Raw genomic sequence first — 15,204 nt, forward strand, 5'->3', positions numbered from 1 at the left:
ATTGAAACACAACCAGAAAATGATAAACAACAAGAGCAACGACAAGATTTTTCTGGTTTGGTAAAGCCTACATCCACAGAAGCAATGACATAAGAATTTCACTAAGGAAATCTTAAAATACACAATACACTTCTCAAATGATCAGACACACTCAATACATGCCCATAATGACATATATAACAGTCTTTCGAAGGTTTCTTTCCAATTACCTAACCACCTCAACATTCAAATTCAAAATTCAAAAAACTGCTCACAGCCCAGGCGCACTTGTCAACGAGTACAGAGGATTTTGTCGATGATCTAGAGAGGGACACTCGTCGATGAGAACATGACATTCATCTACGGGCCCATTTTTTGCTCTTGGTATCTTCAAAACTCTGATATTTTTCTACTTTTGGGATCTACTCGCCAACGAGCACAGGGCACTCGTCGACGAGTCCCTATTGTGTTGCCCCTTTATGTTTTTCTTCCTTCTTTATTTATGAAATCTAAAGTATAAGAGTCACACCATAAACAATAATCTAAAATTCCTGAAAAAAAGAAGAAGAAGAAGAAGAGTTTAGAGGACTTAGGGTGTACTCTAGAGATCTCTCGGATACTTAAGCTAGGATCAAAGAAATATAAATATATAAATAATAATATGAGATTGCGTAGTTGTGCAATATCTCATCTTGCCTATGGAGTCCCCATTTAACTTATATTTGTAAGAATATTTTTGACATTTAATAATGGATGTTAAGAGTTATATTTCTTTGTTTTCATGTTCTAGTTTGGGGTTACAAGTCTATATTGGTCCCTCTTTAATTAACTTAAGTTACACCTCAAGAAACCCTTAGTATTTGTCCGGGTAGAAAAACAAATACATGATTGCCTTCGATATCTCCATGAATTCGTCAAAATAAAGAGGGAAATCAAGAATGATGGAATAAGGTAAATACTAATGAATGTAAGCAACTCTAATTAAGCAACTCCCTCCAGCGCATGTACAATTCACATGATAAGCTGGCTAGACGTTATAATAACTAAACTCTCAAGTACAAAAAAAAATTGATTTTTGTTCTTTGAAGATATTTTGTGACATACTATCCATGATTTGGAAAACTAGTGGAAATAAGATCACTTGTGGTTCCTTTGAGTGCTATGCAATGTGTATAGAAAGTTGTTCTATATTGAAAATTTTTTAAAAAGAAAGACGTGTTTATATGTGTGTATCTCTTGGATCTTGCAACTTATAAGACTATTTGAGAATAATCTTGTTAGGCGCTAGACTATTATGTGTGCCCTTAATTAAGGATTGTAACATTATTATAGCCATTTTGTTCCATAACCCAATGGGATTAAGAGTGATATATGTAAACACTTCTTATGTTTTAGATTAGTTTATGACTTTAGAGTGGTTTATGACTTTCTTGGATCATCTAGAATTTGGATTAAGTTAATTTATGGTCATGCTATTATGGACTGTATGGGAAAATCAAAATTATATGCATTGAGAAGGAAAGGAGTGGGATGCAAGTATGCATGTTATGTGGGCAATATATTTTTAGAAGATTAGAGCTAACATAACATTTAGGTAGTCTCATGCTTTAGTTAGTGAGACAGTATTTTGATTTTAGCCACTTGAAGGATGTTATAAATTTAATTGTGTTTTTGAAGAATCACTAAATGAATGTGAACTTAAAGTAGTTGTTTGTGATTATAACAAGCATTGCCTTGCTATTCTATCTTGAAAAAAAATAATAATAATTTCCCATTGAGTTTAGCAAAAGCTACAATTGCTAGAGTTGTTGGAAAACTTGTTTTTAAAACTCTCTTTTTTTGAAAAAAAAAAATTTATCATGACTAATAAGCTTAAAAATTTGAGGTTTATGGTGCATTAGAGAGGAGGTTAGTAAAAAATATTCATATTCTTAAATAGGGTTCAAAAAAGTTAAATGTAAGTTTATTTATGGTGATAGTGTTATATTCTGCTTGAAACCGTTGACGATTTGGCTCGGGATGCCCAGCGTACATTTCAAATTTTGAATAAATGGACGTTAATATGGTTGTGTTTCGGGGAAAAATCTTCGAGGAGGCTTATATATACATAGTATATGTTGTATATAGAGAGTCAAGTGTGGTTGAGAGTATTATTGAGAGGGTTCTTGTATTGTTCTTGTAATTTACACATCCTTGCCGTTTGCTCCTGTGGATGTAGGTATTGTTGAACCACATAATTCATAGTATCATTATTATCGTTTTTGCTTTATTTACTTGCTGTGGTTGTGAAATTGTTCTGTATTCACCATCTAGATTCCTTCAGTGTGTGTGTTTAATCCTTTACACAAATATTTTTTATATATATATATATTCCACTGTGCATATTTGAGGGTTTTACACAACAATTGGTATCAGAGCATTGTTGTAATGGCCTTTGGATCTTCCTCTTCAAAATTTGATGTTGTCAAGTTTGATGGAAGCAAGAATTTCAGTTTGTGGCACAGAAGGGTGAAGGATCTTTTGGTGCAACAGGACATGGTGAAGGTTTTATATAGAATTCAATTGGAAAACATGGACAAAGAAAGTTGAAATTAATTAGGGGCAACGATAGTATCAACCATCTGACTTTGTTTGGTTGATGACGTGTTGTATCACGTCATGGATGAGGATTCTCCGGCATCAATTTGGCGAAAACTGGAAAACCGATATATGTCTAAGGGTCCATCAAAATCTACAAGTGTAGTGGAGGAAGATTCAAAATGGAGTGCTGGGGATATACTATGTGTTTCATTGGGTTCAGAGTGCGTCATGGATGATTCTTAGATCCTAGATACCGAACGCTCTAATCATTTGACAACAAATAGAAAATAGTTCAACACCTATAGGCCAGTTAACATAGGTTTTATTTTGATGGGAAATGATATTTCATGCAAAACACTTGGTATTGGGAAATGTCAAAATCAAAATGTATGATGGTGTTGTAAGAACCATATGTGATGTAAGACATGTACCAGGTCTAAGGAGGAGTGTAATTTCATTAGGTACTTTAGACAATAACATGTATAGTTACAAGTCTGAAAGTGGGGAAATGAAAGTATGTGAAGGTGACTCAATAGTAATGAAAGGGGACAAGGTAGCAGGAAATATCTATGCACTACAAGGTGTTACAGTTGTAGGTGGAGCTTCAGCTGTGAAATCTAAGTCAGATATTTTGTGGTATATGCGTTAAGGCATATGAGTGACTACATGTATTTAAATGTCTGGGGACCGCTGAAGATAGCATCAGGGGTAGACATATGTTTTTCGAGGGTGCATCACGAAAGGTCTTGGTTTATCTCATGTGGCATAAGGCTGATGTGTTTCCCAGGTTTAACTTGTGGTTGAGGTGGAGTACTAGATCGGGAGAGAGATCCTCAAGTGAGACATTGGGATTTAGTACGCTAGTTTTGTTTAAGGAGTTTTGTGAGCAACATATAGGGCTTGTAGGGTACTTCTTGGTGAAGTCAGTGAATATGACACGTTTCTCATATGACTAATCGCCAAAGGTATCGCTAGTTAGGAGAGTTGCGGGTAAATTGTGGGTAGGTTTTACGGTAGACTACTTGGTTGTGAGTGAATGTCCACTGGTGCACTATTCTAGTGATGGAGGATCTAGACTTAGTGTTATGTCCGGACAGTACATCTTTCTAGGGTATAAGAAAGGTGGGGGTAAGATAGGTGATCCTATTGTAAACAAAGGGGTGATCGAGAAAATGACTTTTGGTGATAAAGTCATGGGCAGCGTACTCACATAAAGGAAGAGAAACAAATGTCAGAAAACTGCAGCAACAACAATCATGTAATTCAGGTGGAGTTAGATACTCAGGGCAAAAATGCAAGGATTTCCATCTCGAGTCAATGAAATTACAATATAAATGGGTATGTGATGCAAGTGGAGCTATAAACTCAGGGCAGAGATGACATTGTTCATATTGCAGGGAGTTTCAGCTCGGGAAACCAGCAGGATCACGGTGGGCCTATGTGCACTATCAGAGCACCGCTCAGGTATAAATTTGGCATTCTGGTGTTATATGCATTCATTACTACCAGCAGCAAGGTTCCTACTATTTTTCAAGTTGCAATGCATGGCAAAGGGAAAAATAGGTAGATGAGTGCTATGGTGGAGGAAATGAAGTTATTGCATATAAACTAGGTGTGGGAGTTGGTGAGACTTCCAATAAGGAAAAGGGTGATAGGATGTAGCGAGGTGATGTATCTGTTGTGTGTGAATAACATGTTATTGGGTCAGAAGATTTTAACCAAGACTTATCAACTGGAAAATTTGTTGAAAGATTTTGATATGAATGTGTTGGGTATGACTAGGAAGGGTCTTGGTTTGAAGATTCATATGGATAGGACTGCAAGGAGATTGGTATTATCTTAGGGTGACTTTGTGGATGGAACCGTAGGGAGACTTAGTTTGCCGTCCCAGGAGGGTTATGTGGAGAATCGATATGAAATGTTTACCGCTCAATACCCAAGGACGGGCTATGATGTCCGGAATATATCAAAGGTCTTTTATGATGGTGCAATGGGGTGTTTTGGCAGGCAACATAATGGACCGTCAGTTGTGAGATTTGTTGAAGACTATGCAGGGGGCTTTGGTGATAGAAGACTTGTAGCAGCGTTTGTGTTTATTGTTGTGGGAAGGCCTTGTTGGAAGATTAGAGTGAAGTCTTCATGTGTAACATCTACAACTGAATCGGGGTTGATGGTAGAAGCCGAAGTTGCCACTGGCAAGTCCAAGCGGCATTGCTTGGACTTGGAGTTTGTCTCCAATTACTAGGCAGAGGGCGGTCCTAACCTAACGTCTCAAGTTCAAGGTGGAGCAGCAGATTCATGTTTTCAGTTTCTCCTAAGGGGCATATGTTCGCCAATGTGGAGTTTATTGTGAATTGTGGCTCACATTCTAAAGGAAAGCACGGTGCAGCAGTGCAGCAGGGCAAACCATTGACGGTTTGGGGGCAGTGTTATATTCTACCTGAAACCGTCGATGGTTTGGCTCGGGATGTCCAGCGTAAATTTCAAATTTTGAATAAATGGATGTTAATACGATTGGGTTTTGGGGGGAAAGCCTTCGAGGAGACTTATATATAGTATATGTTGTATATGGAGAATCAAGTGTGGTTGAGAGTAGTATTGAGAGAGTTCTTATATTGTTCTTGTAATTTACACAAGAAGATAGTGAATTATTGCTGTTTACACAAGAAGATAGTTATTATTATTACTTTATTTACTTGTTGTGATTATGGAATTGTTTTGTATTCACCATTTAAATTTCTAAAGTGTGTATGCTTGATCCTTTACACAAATATATATATATATATATATATATATATATATATATATATATATATTGTTTTGCATATTTAGGGGTTTTACACAACAAATAGCAATATAGTGGGTCGTAGGTTAGTCTAGCTAATTTGCATTAGAAAATCAAGATACAATACAATTTAAATTGAGGATACAATTTGAATTGTCAAAAACACATTATTTTTGCATTGGGCTATCTTTTTTTTTTTTTTTTAATTATTATTATTATTATTATAGCTTTGTAAGTCTTTTCCCCCTCTTTTGGCTTTATTTTTCCTAGTGTAAAACATTTTCCCTAATCTTCTAGTGGTTATATATTTTTAAAGAGCACAAAATTTGAAAATAGGACGTGTCTAAGTCAAGACGGTAAGGAATACTAAAATTAGGTGGGATCACTTAAACTTGACTATGTCTTTATAATTTTTTTTCTTAGTTTACTCTATGCACTTAAGTTTAAAAAATGCTAATACTAGGTTTGCAAACATGAATTTCAAATCTTGAATTTAGATTTGAGCTAATTTGGATACATGTTAATACAAGTTTACATTACATCTTTTCCAAATCAAACACAAATTCAAATCTAACACTTCTCCAAATATAGGGTAAAAAATTTATCTCAATACAAGAAAATAAAATATTATAATGAAGTTACAACCATACTCAACAGAAAACAAGTATAATAAAATAAATTAAAAGTGAGCCTTTCTTATATAATTATCTTAAAATCTTGATTTGTTGTATTTTTATTTCTAGATCGATTTATGTCTCGTACCTTTATTATCTTCTCATTTGGGGGTCATTCAATTTCTAATCTCATTTCAATATTCAATTATGAACAAAAAAAATTTACATTCACCATTTAAGATTTAAAATGTGTCGATTTTATTATTTAATAATTTCTTTTTACTTGTATAAGTATTATTGAATCTAAATGACATGTAAAAATATCTAATAGAAGAGAATTTGTGCATTATAAATTTTACCACATGTCTCATTTTATGTAATTTTAAATTTTTGATTCATCCAAGCTAAGCATTTTTTTTTTTTCCTTTGAACAATCTATTTGAATTCATCACTTATCCTTATGAAATGAATGGACTGAGAATTTATATTTATTAAGAATTAAATAATATCTAAGAAAAGTTGCAAAATTCCAGAGACAGCTGGGCAGGGATTAGGGCTTGGGGACAAGAGAATGTGTCTGCTGTCCTTTTTTTTTTTTTCCCTCCCTCTAATTTTTTAAAAATATTTTTTGTCATTGGTCTCTGTTTTGGGCACCCCTATATCCCTCGCCAGATCCAACCCCCACTCGAAAAGTCAAAATTGTCCCTTGCTTCAATTATTGAGCATTTTTCGTTTTTTAAGCTTTCTTTTTAGGAGTGATGCAATAATGCGTGAGTTTGTTGAAAGAATGAAACCTGCTCAGGGGAAGGGCAATACTGTCCACTCACGTGGAGGGCTTAAAGCTTTTCAAACGCCAACCCCCCCCCCCCGAGGGAAAGGAATCAAACGACGTCGTTGTTCTCCTCGCAGGCTGCGGTCTCTTGTACCTAACAAATTTTGCCACGCTCATCCTCTCGCCCCTGTTGGACTGTAATCGGAATGAACAGAGAAGAAGACTAAAAAACAAAGAAATTTTGATAGAGGGATCCTTCTTTTTCTTTTTTATTTTTTTTTTATTTTTGAGAGAGAGAGAGAGAGAGAGAGAGAGAGAGAGAGAGGGTGGGGTGTCATGCTCTCTTCAGCTGTTCGTCAAATTTTGTTTGCTGTGTTTCATTTTATCTTCATTGCTCATTTGTTCATCACTTGCTGAACAGTGTGTTTTTGGATGGGAGTGCCCTGAGCTGGAAACCAACTGGGTTTTGCTTTCTTCCGCTTTTTAGTAAGCTTTTTGGGTGTGGTTTTTACATTCTTGACTTTAATGTTTTCCACTCGATTTTGCTTCAAAGTGTTGTCAAAAGTTGCTTTCTCTTGACATTTTTTATTGCAATTATCACAGCACTATTAGTTTTTTTTTTTGAAGTCTCTGTTACAGACTTAACAGCTTTATTTTTCTGCGCCTTCCCTTACAGTTTCATTCCAGTCATTTTTATTTTCTATTTTTGTGAGGTGTTTTGCAGGGTAATACGCGTCGGCGCTGCGTTTATGCTTATCTGTGGGTGCTGGGTACTGGGTAGTTCATGGATTAGGAGTTGTCGTTCTTCTGGGTCATTTTTCTCAGTGTTCTTTCCCTTTTCTGCCCATTTTAGTGGGCTTCTGCAAGTGTTGGGATCTGGGTTTGGAGATTTGAGTCTCAGATCGAGTGCTTGATTATTGATTTACTGCTTATTGGGTCGTTGAGAGTGAGAGATAATGGCAGGAGGAGGAGCGCAGAAGGCAGATGAGCCACAGCCACATCCAGTAAAGGATCAGCTACCCAACATTTCTTACTGCATTACAAGTCCTCCCCCATGGCGTGAGTGCTCCTCCTCCACTTAACAATGCTTTTTTTTTCTTCTTCTTTGCTTTTTAGATTTTTCGATTTTTTCTTCCCTTGTTCATTTTTGAGGTTGATTTCATCATTATGGTAAGTATCAGTCTTTAGAAGGCAAGTATCGGGTTTTTTAATGGTTGGACTGGCCCCAATCTGAATCTTCTGAATCTAATTGAATTATTCTTGGCAACATTTTTAGTTTCTTTGCTAATTCTTCGCATGTATTCTCTTTATCTTTTTATTTTTGAAAGTACCCTATTTTTGTGTTCTTTCTTTTCCAGACTACCAGTATATACCTGTCCATTCAAACCAAAAAAAAAAAAAGAAAAAAAGAAGAAGAGAACAGCAATCTACTTTTGCAAAAGGATAAAACCCATGGATTTCCTTATTAAATTCTGAGTTTTTTCTTTTGAATTATTTTCTGGGATATTCTTGGCTGTACTTGTTGGGAACTTGGATCTGGCTTTTCCATGAGTCGTATAAGATGCATATGTTTACTTCTAATCTTTTATAAAGCCGGCTTAAATTGCCCCCCTTGTTTATGGAAAATCTTTTTAGTTGTTGTAGTTTTTATTTCTTATTTTTGTTTTCAAATTTCAACACTACTCGATCTGTCCCTAAATATCTGGGGACTTCAGACAGCTTGGGAATGAACTTAACAATGGTGGCTTTTCATTTTTGTGTTGTTCTCTGGAGAATTTTACCAAACCTTTGTTCTGACTTGTGCTCTCTCGCCCTCTCTCTTCATGCACCTACCACTTTATTTATTTAATTCTGCTGCTGCTTGCTTTTGTTTGTCATTGAATAAATTTCATTGAAGTCTTTCAATTGGGATCTGTTTCTTTTGCAGCGGAGGCTATTCTCCTTGGTTTCCAACATTATATAGTTATGCTTGGCACGACAGTGCTCATTCCCACTGCTCTTGTGCCCCAGATGGGAGGAGGAAATGTAAGGCCTGATAATGACCGGATCCTGTTTGGCATATTTTTCTTAATTGCCCAGGAAAAAAATGTTATTGTTTTTTTCCTGAACTATTGATGTCCTAGAATCTAACTGAAACTGCATTTGCTATTTCTTGTAGGAGGAGAAAGCAGAGGTTATCCAGACCCTTCTCTTTGTTGCTGGTTTGAACACATTACTGCAATCTCTGTTTGGGACTCGATTGCCAGCTGTAATCGGAGGGTCCTATACGTTTGTTCCCCCGACAATTTCAATCATCTTGGCTGGCAGATTTAGCGATACGTTGGACCCTATAGAGGTTTTGCAATCTGAAACCTGTCCATTATGTTAATTGTTTTATGAATGGTGCATTGAGCTGCATAATCTTCTTGCAAATGTGCATTTTATGAATTCTACACTACCTTGTTATTATTGTCTGGAAAGTGAAAAAGAAAAGGCCTTTGCTTTTTTGGATTATGCCAAACTTTGATAGCCAGAGTAATGGTTTTGCCTTCAAATTTTTGTCGTAAACTGTTCTTCATTCTATATCATTACCTTGCATATGAACATACCACAGAGGTTTCTTATAATAAGTCATAAGAACTTGTTTCCAAACACCTGTTGTATCTTGTAGTTTTTTTTCAGGGTTGTAACTTTGTGATTTTTTTCATTATTTTCAGAAATTCAAAAGGACTATGCGGGCCATCCAAGGTGCACTCATTGTTGCTTCAACTCTTCAGATTGTCCTAGGCTTTAGTGGTCTTTGGCGTAATGTTACAAGGTTGGTTTGAAATCTGCAGTATAGTTAAGATTTCAGATGATGCCTTTGCAACTTGATATTTTCTTCTTTGTATTTTTTTTTTCATTTATAAATTATTTACTTTTTTAAAAAAAAAAATTTAATGTCTTGGTTTGCTATTTATGGCACTTTGATCATTTGTTTTTCTTTGTCGAATAGTTTTAATTCCCTTATTAATTAAGGTGTATTTTTTTTATTGTTGTATATACATTTTTCTTCTCTTTTTGTTCCTAGCTCTTTTACAAATTTGTACTCATGAGCAATACACGTGTGCACTCACACCACTCTCACACTTACTAAACGAACAGCTCGTCATGTATAGTTCAAATGGATGCACTTTAGGCCCACTTCCACTGGAATTTGGGTCCAGTTGGCCTGTTTTCCTGTTGAAATCTCTGAAAGCTATGTTGGTTAGGTTTTCATTCTCATTCAACATTTTTTCAGGTTTTTGAGCCCACTTTCTGCTGTTCCTTTGGTTGCTTTGGTTGGTTTTGGGCTTTATGAGTTGGGATTTCCTGGAGTAAGTATGCTCTGCTGTATTTAGGACGGATAGTTAGGATTTGAAAATCACATGCATAGTAGCGGATTTACCTTTTTGTGCTATTGAATGTTAACTGCTGTCCTGGATGTTTAGGTTGCAAAATGTGTGGAGATTGGCCTCCCTCAGCTTATTATTATTGTGATTATATCACAGGTAAGAAGGTTGCTAGTTTCAGTTTGTTTCACAGTTATAACTATCTTACAAGCAATAATTTATTGTATTTTATCTTTATAATCTCATCTGAGATACATTTCTTATCCTGGCTAAAAAAGTAACTATCAATGTTTGTTTTGCAGTACTTGCCACATGTTATACGTCCAGGGAAAAATATCTTTGACCGCTTTGCTGTTATATTCTCAGTGGTGATTGTATGGATTTATGCTCACCTGCTCACTGTTGGTGGTGCTTATAAGAATGCAGCACCAAGGACACAAGTAACTTGCCGTACTGATCGAGCTGGACTTATAGATGGTGCTCCATGGTAGATATGTGTTGTTTATTTGAGTTACTACTCAAGTTAGCATTTCTCTATTCTTTCACCTCAGAATAGTGATTAAAATCAAACTCAAAGCACAGGGGTTCTTTTTTTTTTTTTTTTTAACTAAAGGAGGGCGGCACTTTCAATTATTTATTGATATACCCTTACTTTTGGTGGAGGAATGCCGTGGTTACATGACAAACATTGGAAGAAAACAGACAAAAAACACATTAAAGGCTTCCCAAAAATAACACTAACAACCAACCAAAATAGGACTACAAATCCAAACAAAACTAAATAGGCCTAGCAAAAACAAAAATAATAAAATAAACTAAAATCAGAAAATCTAAACCAACCAAACAAAAATCTAGAGGATGAACTACTGACGAAGGGAAATGAGACCCAACCTATCCATCCAAAGGGATACCTTTCAGAGAACGTGGTAAAAGATGTTCTTTGTAGATAACATTGTTTCCCATTTCTCATTCTTTAGCGAGAAAATCAGCCCCACTATTGTCTTCCCTATATTGATGGATCACCATGAAGCACAGGGGTTCTTGTTGTGGTTTTTTTTTTTTTAAAAAATTTAAAAATATCGTATCTTGTATATCATGATTTCCTAAATCCCAATTCCCAACATAAATAGGTAGGAGTTTCTTTTTTAATGGCAAGGAGATTAACCTCTTGGTTTCACACGAAGTTTTGTGGTTTAGCTGCCTTTAATACACTGGATAATGGAGCCAAGCAAAAGGAAGTGTTGGAGAATGAGAAGAACAGATATTTATTTCCTTCCAGTCTGAATACTATGTCATTGAATGGGAATAAAATCAGATTAAGCACTGTATATTTTGTTAATTTATGAGCTTGGATAGCCTGTGCTGAGCTGATTTAGCGACCTAATGGCAGGTGGTCTAGGTAGCATTTTTTTTTTCAAATCAGATTATTTTTTTTAATCAGATAAATTGTTTATGTTGGCTATATTTTTGTCCACATTGGGAAAAGATTTAGACACACTGAATTGTGGTTCCATTGGATGAAGCAAAGGGGCATTTTCTTTCCCATTTTAAAGGTTCATGACATTTATTATAATTTAATCCTTCTATATGCATTTTGCTAAATATTATTACGGTTTATGTTGGATGCTTTTGGTTTAAAAGTTTGATTTTATCATTATTTTTTAATATGATGGTATGCAGAAGCTTTTAGTATTGGGCTATTGCATGCATAGAAAACCATTCCTCATTATTGTATGTGGTTTATGTGCAGGATAAGAGTTCCATATCCCTTTCAATGGGGAGCACCGTCATTTGATGCTGGTGAAGCCTTTGCCATGATGGCCGTTTCATTTGTTGCTCTTGTAGAGGTTTGGTTTCTCTTATTTTTGTTACTAACTAAATATCATAAATGTATCATCATCATCATCAATATTTTAAATAATAATAATGATGATTCGTTCATTCATTTCTCTAGGTGCAGCCAAACAGTTGCAACTTATGTGGCTGTTTCCTGTGCCCTAGATGTGAAATTCCATTAATGAGTGTTGAGAGATGAAAATATTTCATTCAATAGGCATGCTGACTTGAAATAAGATTTATTTATTTTTTGTAGGCATTACAATCTTATTGTGAATTGTAATTTATTCCATAACATTTTATAGAGTGTAGTTTAAACAAGTTTCCTTGCAGATGATTGAATTCTTTTCTAAGTAAACTTAATAATAGCAGTGATGTATAGAAACATAATAAACCACAATTATTTGTATATATGATTACCAGCAGTTCATTTGGTTCTTACTTTTAGTATCTAATGTTGTGAGCAGTCTACTGGTGCATTTATTGCGGTGTCAAGGTATGCAAGTGCGACTCCCTTACCACCTTCCATTCTCAGCCGTGGTGTTGGCTGGCAGGTAAATAAATGGCCTTTCGACCCCTTTAATTGTTATGATCTGATTAAGGATTACAAACTTAAAGTTTTTGGTTTAATTAACTGTTTTTGGATTAACTTTTGAATGTATCATGTTGTGGGTTTGATCCCCTTCCAAGTTCTCGTGCGCTCACCATTCCTGTGTATTCAAATACGTGTGGATACAAAATAAAGACATCCTTGCAAGTTGCAAGTAGCTGTGGTGTTTTAAGGGGAGTGGGGTCCTAGGGTTTGAGCAATTAGCGTTTCCTTTGGGGAGTATCATTACTATCTGCACTGCACAAGACTGAAAATAAAACTAAACATTGCACTCTTGAAAGATTCAGAGGAATTAATGCATGTACTTTCACTGCATGTGTCCCATCTATCCAACCTGCTATTTTAAATCACAAGTCTACAAACCATAAAAGAGTAGAAGAATTGCTGGGCAGTTTCTGTGTTATGCAGAGCAACTAAGATTTGAGATGAATGTGAGCTGTACGACTTCAAACGAACATTGTTGAATATGTAAGAAATATATGGCTAGTCATAACGAAAATTTAGTTAAAAAAATATAATGTAATTGTAATCTCTCTCTCTGTTCTGTCCACGTGTGTGGATTTTTTTTTTTGGTTTGGGCATGTGGTGGGGAGGTGGGGGAGGATGGATTTGGGATATCGATGAGTTACTCTGGAAGTCACCCATTTGTGTTAGGATAACGCCCTGTGTCCACATGGGCCAACTATCCCACAAAGGCATTATCTGCATCTGTGGTGCATGAAGCCAGCTTACCACATTTACTAATTTTCTGTGCATTGATATTTGGTGAACTTTGAATTCTTTGTTGTGATATGTATTTTTTTTTTTCTATTTTTAAAATTTCTTGTTATCAGGGAATTGGCATCTTGTTGTCTGCGTTATTTGGGACTGTGAATGGATCTTCAGTATCTGTGTAAGACTCTTGAGATTAAACACCTATGCTGTATGAGCATTCGGCTCCTATCAATAGACAGAAAACCTTTCATATTGACTGGAGTACTTTGCTCATCTTATGTACAGGGAGAATGCTGGTCTTTTAGCATTGACACGTGTTGGCAGCAGAAGGGTTGTGCAAATATCGGCAGGGTTCATGATTTTCTTTTCCATTCTTGGTAAGTTTGTGCATTACTGGTTCTCCAATGCGTGAAAATTGGTTTTTACTCTGTTAGTTTTTCCCTTGGGCAATTTGTTCTTGATAGCAATTAAATGTACTTTGTGCAGGAAAATTTGGAGCAGTCTTTGCTTCAATTCCACCCCCAATTTTTGCTGCTTTGTACTGTCTCTTCTTTGCCTATGTGGGTATGTGTTGGCTAACTGGCAGCTGTTGTGAACTGCTGGTTCACTATTTGTTATTACTTACTATTATTGCTATAAAATTGATAAGTACTGGTTCACTTTGATCAAATATCATTTGTTTCCACCATGCATGTGTAGGTTCGGTGGGTCTGAGCTTTCTTCAGTTCTGCAACCTCAACAGCTTCCGAACAAAGTTCATATTGGGCTTCTCTGTCTTCATGGGCCTCTCCGTGCCACAATACTTCAATGAGTATACAGCCATAAAGGGATATGGTCCAGTCCACACTGGGGCAAGATGGGTATGCAAGAACAATCCATCAACCCTTGAATCTTTCTTTGATATTGAGCTAACTTTTTTGTTGGTCTCTGATTGTTGTAAGTTTTTGCTGACAAAATTCTCATGCTTTTCCTTATTGCAGTTCAACGATATAATAAATGTTCCCTTTTCATCAGAAGCATTTGTCGCAGGCATCTTGGCATTTTTCTTGGACATCACGCTGCATAGAAAGGATAATGCAATTAGGAAGGATAGGGGCAAGCATTGGTGGGACAAGTTCCGGTACTTCAAGACCGACTCAAGAAGTGAGGAATTTTATTCCTTGCCATTCAATCTCAACAAATATTTCCCATCTGTGTAACTTGTGTGGCATTTCGAGCTCAAAATTGATCTATATCAATTCCTGCTCCTTCAACGGCCCTTCATTGCATGCACTTGGTGTCATTGTTCTGTCTTCTGGTCTTCTACTTCTGGATCTTACTACATGCTATAGCAGTATAACTAGTTTGCTCCCTTCAGAGGATCCCTTAGAACATTCTATTTTTTCCATTTTTGTTGTTGTAAATCCAATGGGTGAAAATGAATGTGAAATAGCAATGAAGCAAGTTTGTTGCCTTTTTTCCTTATATTTTCTGTGCCCATTTTAACGTATTGATTTTCTGAGTTTTCACATTCAGTAGTTCGGCAACAGCTGCCATTCTGGTGGGTGCAGTGAAATTTCATTGCCAGTGGCGAAAACCCTATGATATTCTTGATGAGTTCACTCATTTCATGTACTTTTTGTGGCACCTATAATCTTGGTTGACAGTTGAACTGGGTGGCTGAGTTTGATGCATCAAAAGTATAGAAAAAGGATTTGAGATTTGTAATGAAGGAGAGAAAAGAGGGACAGTGGAGAAACAAAGCAGACAAAGGAAAGGTTCTTGGGCCCAAGAAAATCAAAAGGGCTCACCTTTGTTCTTTTTAATTTGGGAGTGAGTGGGTGTTGGGAAATGTGAGGTGGTTTGAAAACCCAAAAGAAAAAAAAGAAAAGAAAGGAGGATGATCCTAAATTGAAGGGGTCACCTCAATCCCCTGAAAGAAAAGAGATCTGTATACTCGGCGCTGATTCTTAACATGCATGTTT

At 36.0% G+C, this 15,204-nt stretch overlaps 1 protein-coding gene across 3 annotated transcripts; it reads left to right on the plus strand.

Moving 5' to 3' along the window:
• The first annotated feature begins 6,749 nt into the window (after positions 1-6,749).
• Positions 6,750-14,704, plus strand: LOC131145580 (nucleobase-ascorbate transporter 6). 3 transcript variants are annotated; one of them, XM_058094748.1, is made up of 15 exons: positions 6,841-7,216; positions 7,455-7,789; positions 8,658-8,755; positions 8,889-9,065; positions 9,427-9,527; positions 9,990-10,065; positions 10,180-10,239; positions 10,383-10,567; positions 11,831-11,927; positions 12,384-12,470; positions 13,360-13,418; positions 13,526-13,617; positions 13,727-13,804; positions 13,940-14,100; positions 14,221-14,704. In XM_058094748.1, the coding sequence occupies exons 2-15, from the start codon at positions 7,687-7,689 to the stop codon at positions 14,437-14,439; spliced, it is 1,593 nt and encodes a 530-aa protein (XP_057950731.1). In that variant the 5' UTR covers positions 6,841-7,216; positions 7,455-7,686; the 3' UTR covers positions 14,440-14,704. The 3 variants fall into 3 exon arrangements, with proteins under 3 accessions (XP_057950733.1, XP_057950731.1, XP_057950732.1); XM_058094749.1 differs by having other exon boundaries at positions 6,991-7,216; positions 7,444-7,789; XM_058094750.1 differs by having other exon boundaries at positions 6,750-7,789.
• The last annotated feature ends 500 nt before the right edge of the window (positions 14,705-15,204 follow it).

The sequence above is a fragment of the Malania oleifera genome, chromosome 13 (assembly GCF_029873635.1).
Source record: "Malania oleifera isolate guangnan ecotype guangnan chromosome 13, ASM2987363v1, whole genome shotgun sequence".
Lineage (NCBI taxonomy): Eukaryota > Viridiplantae > Streptophyta > Magnoliopsida > Santalales > Ximeniaceae > Malania > Malania oleifera.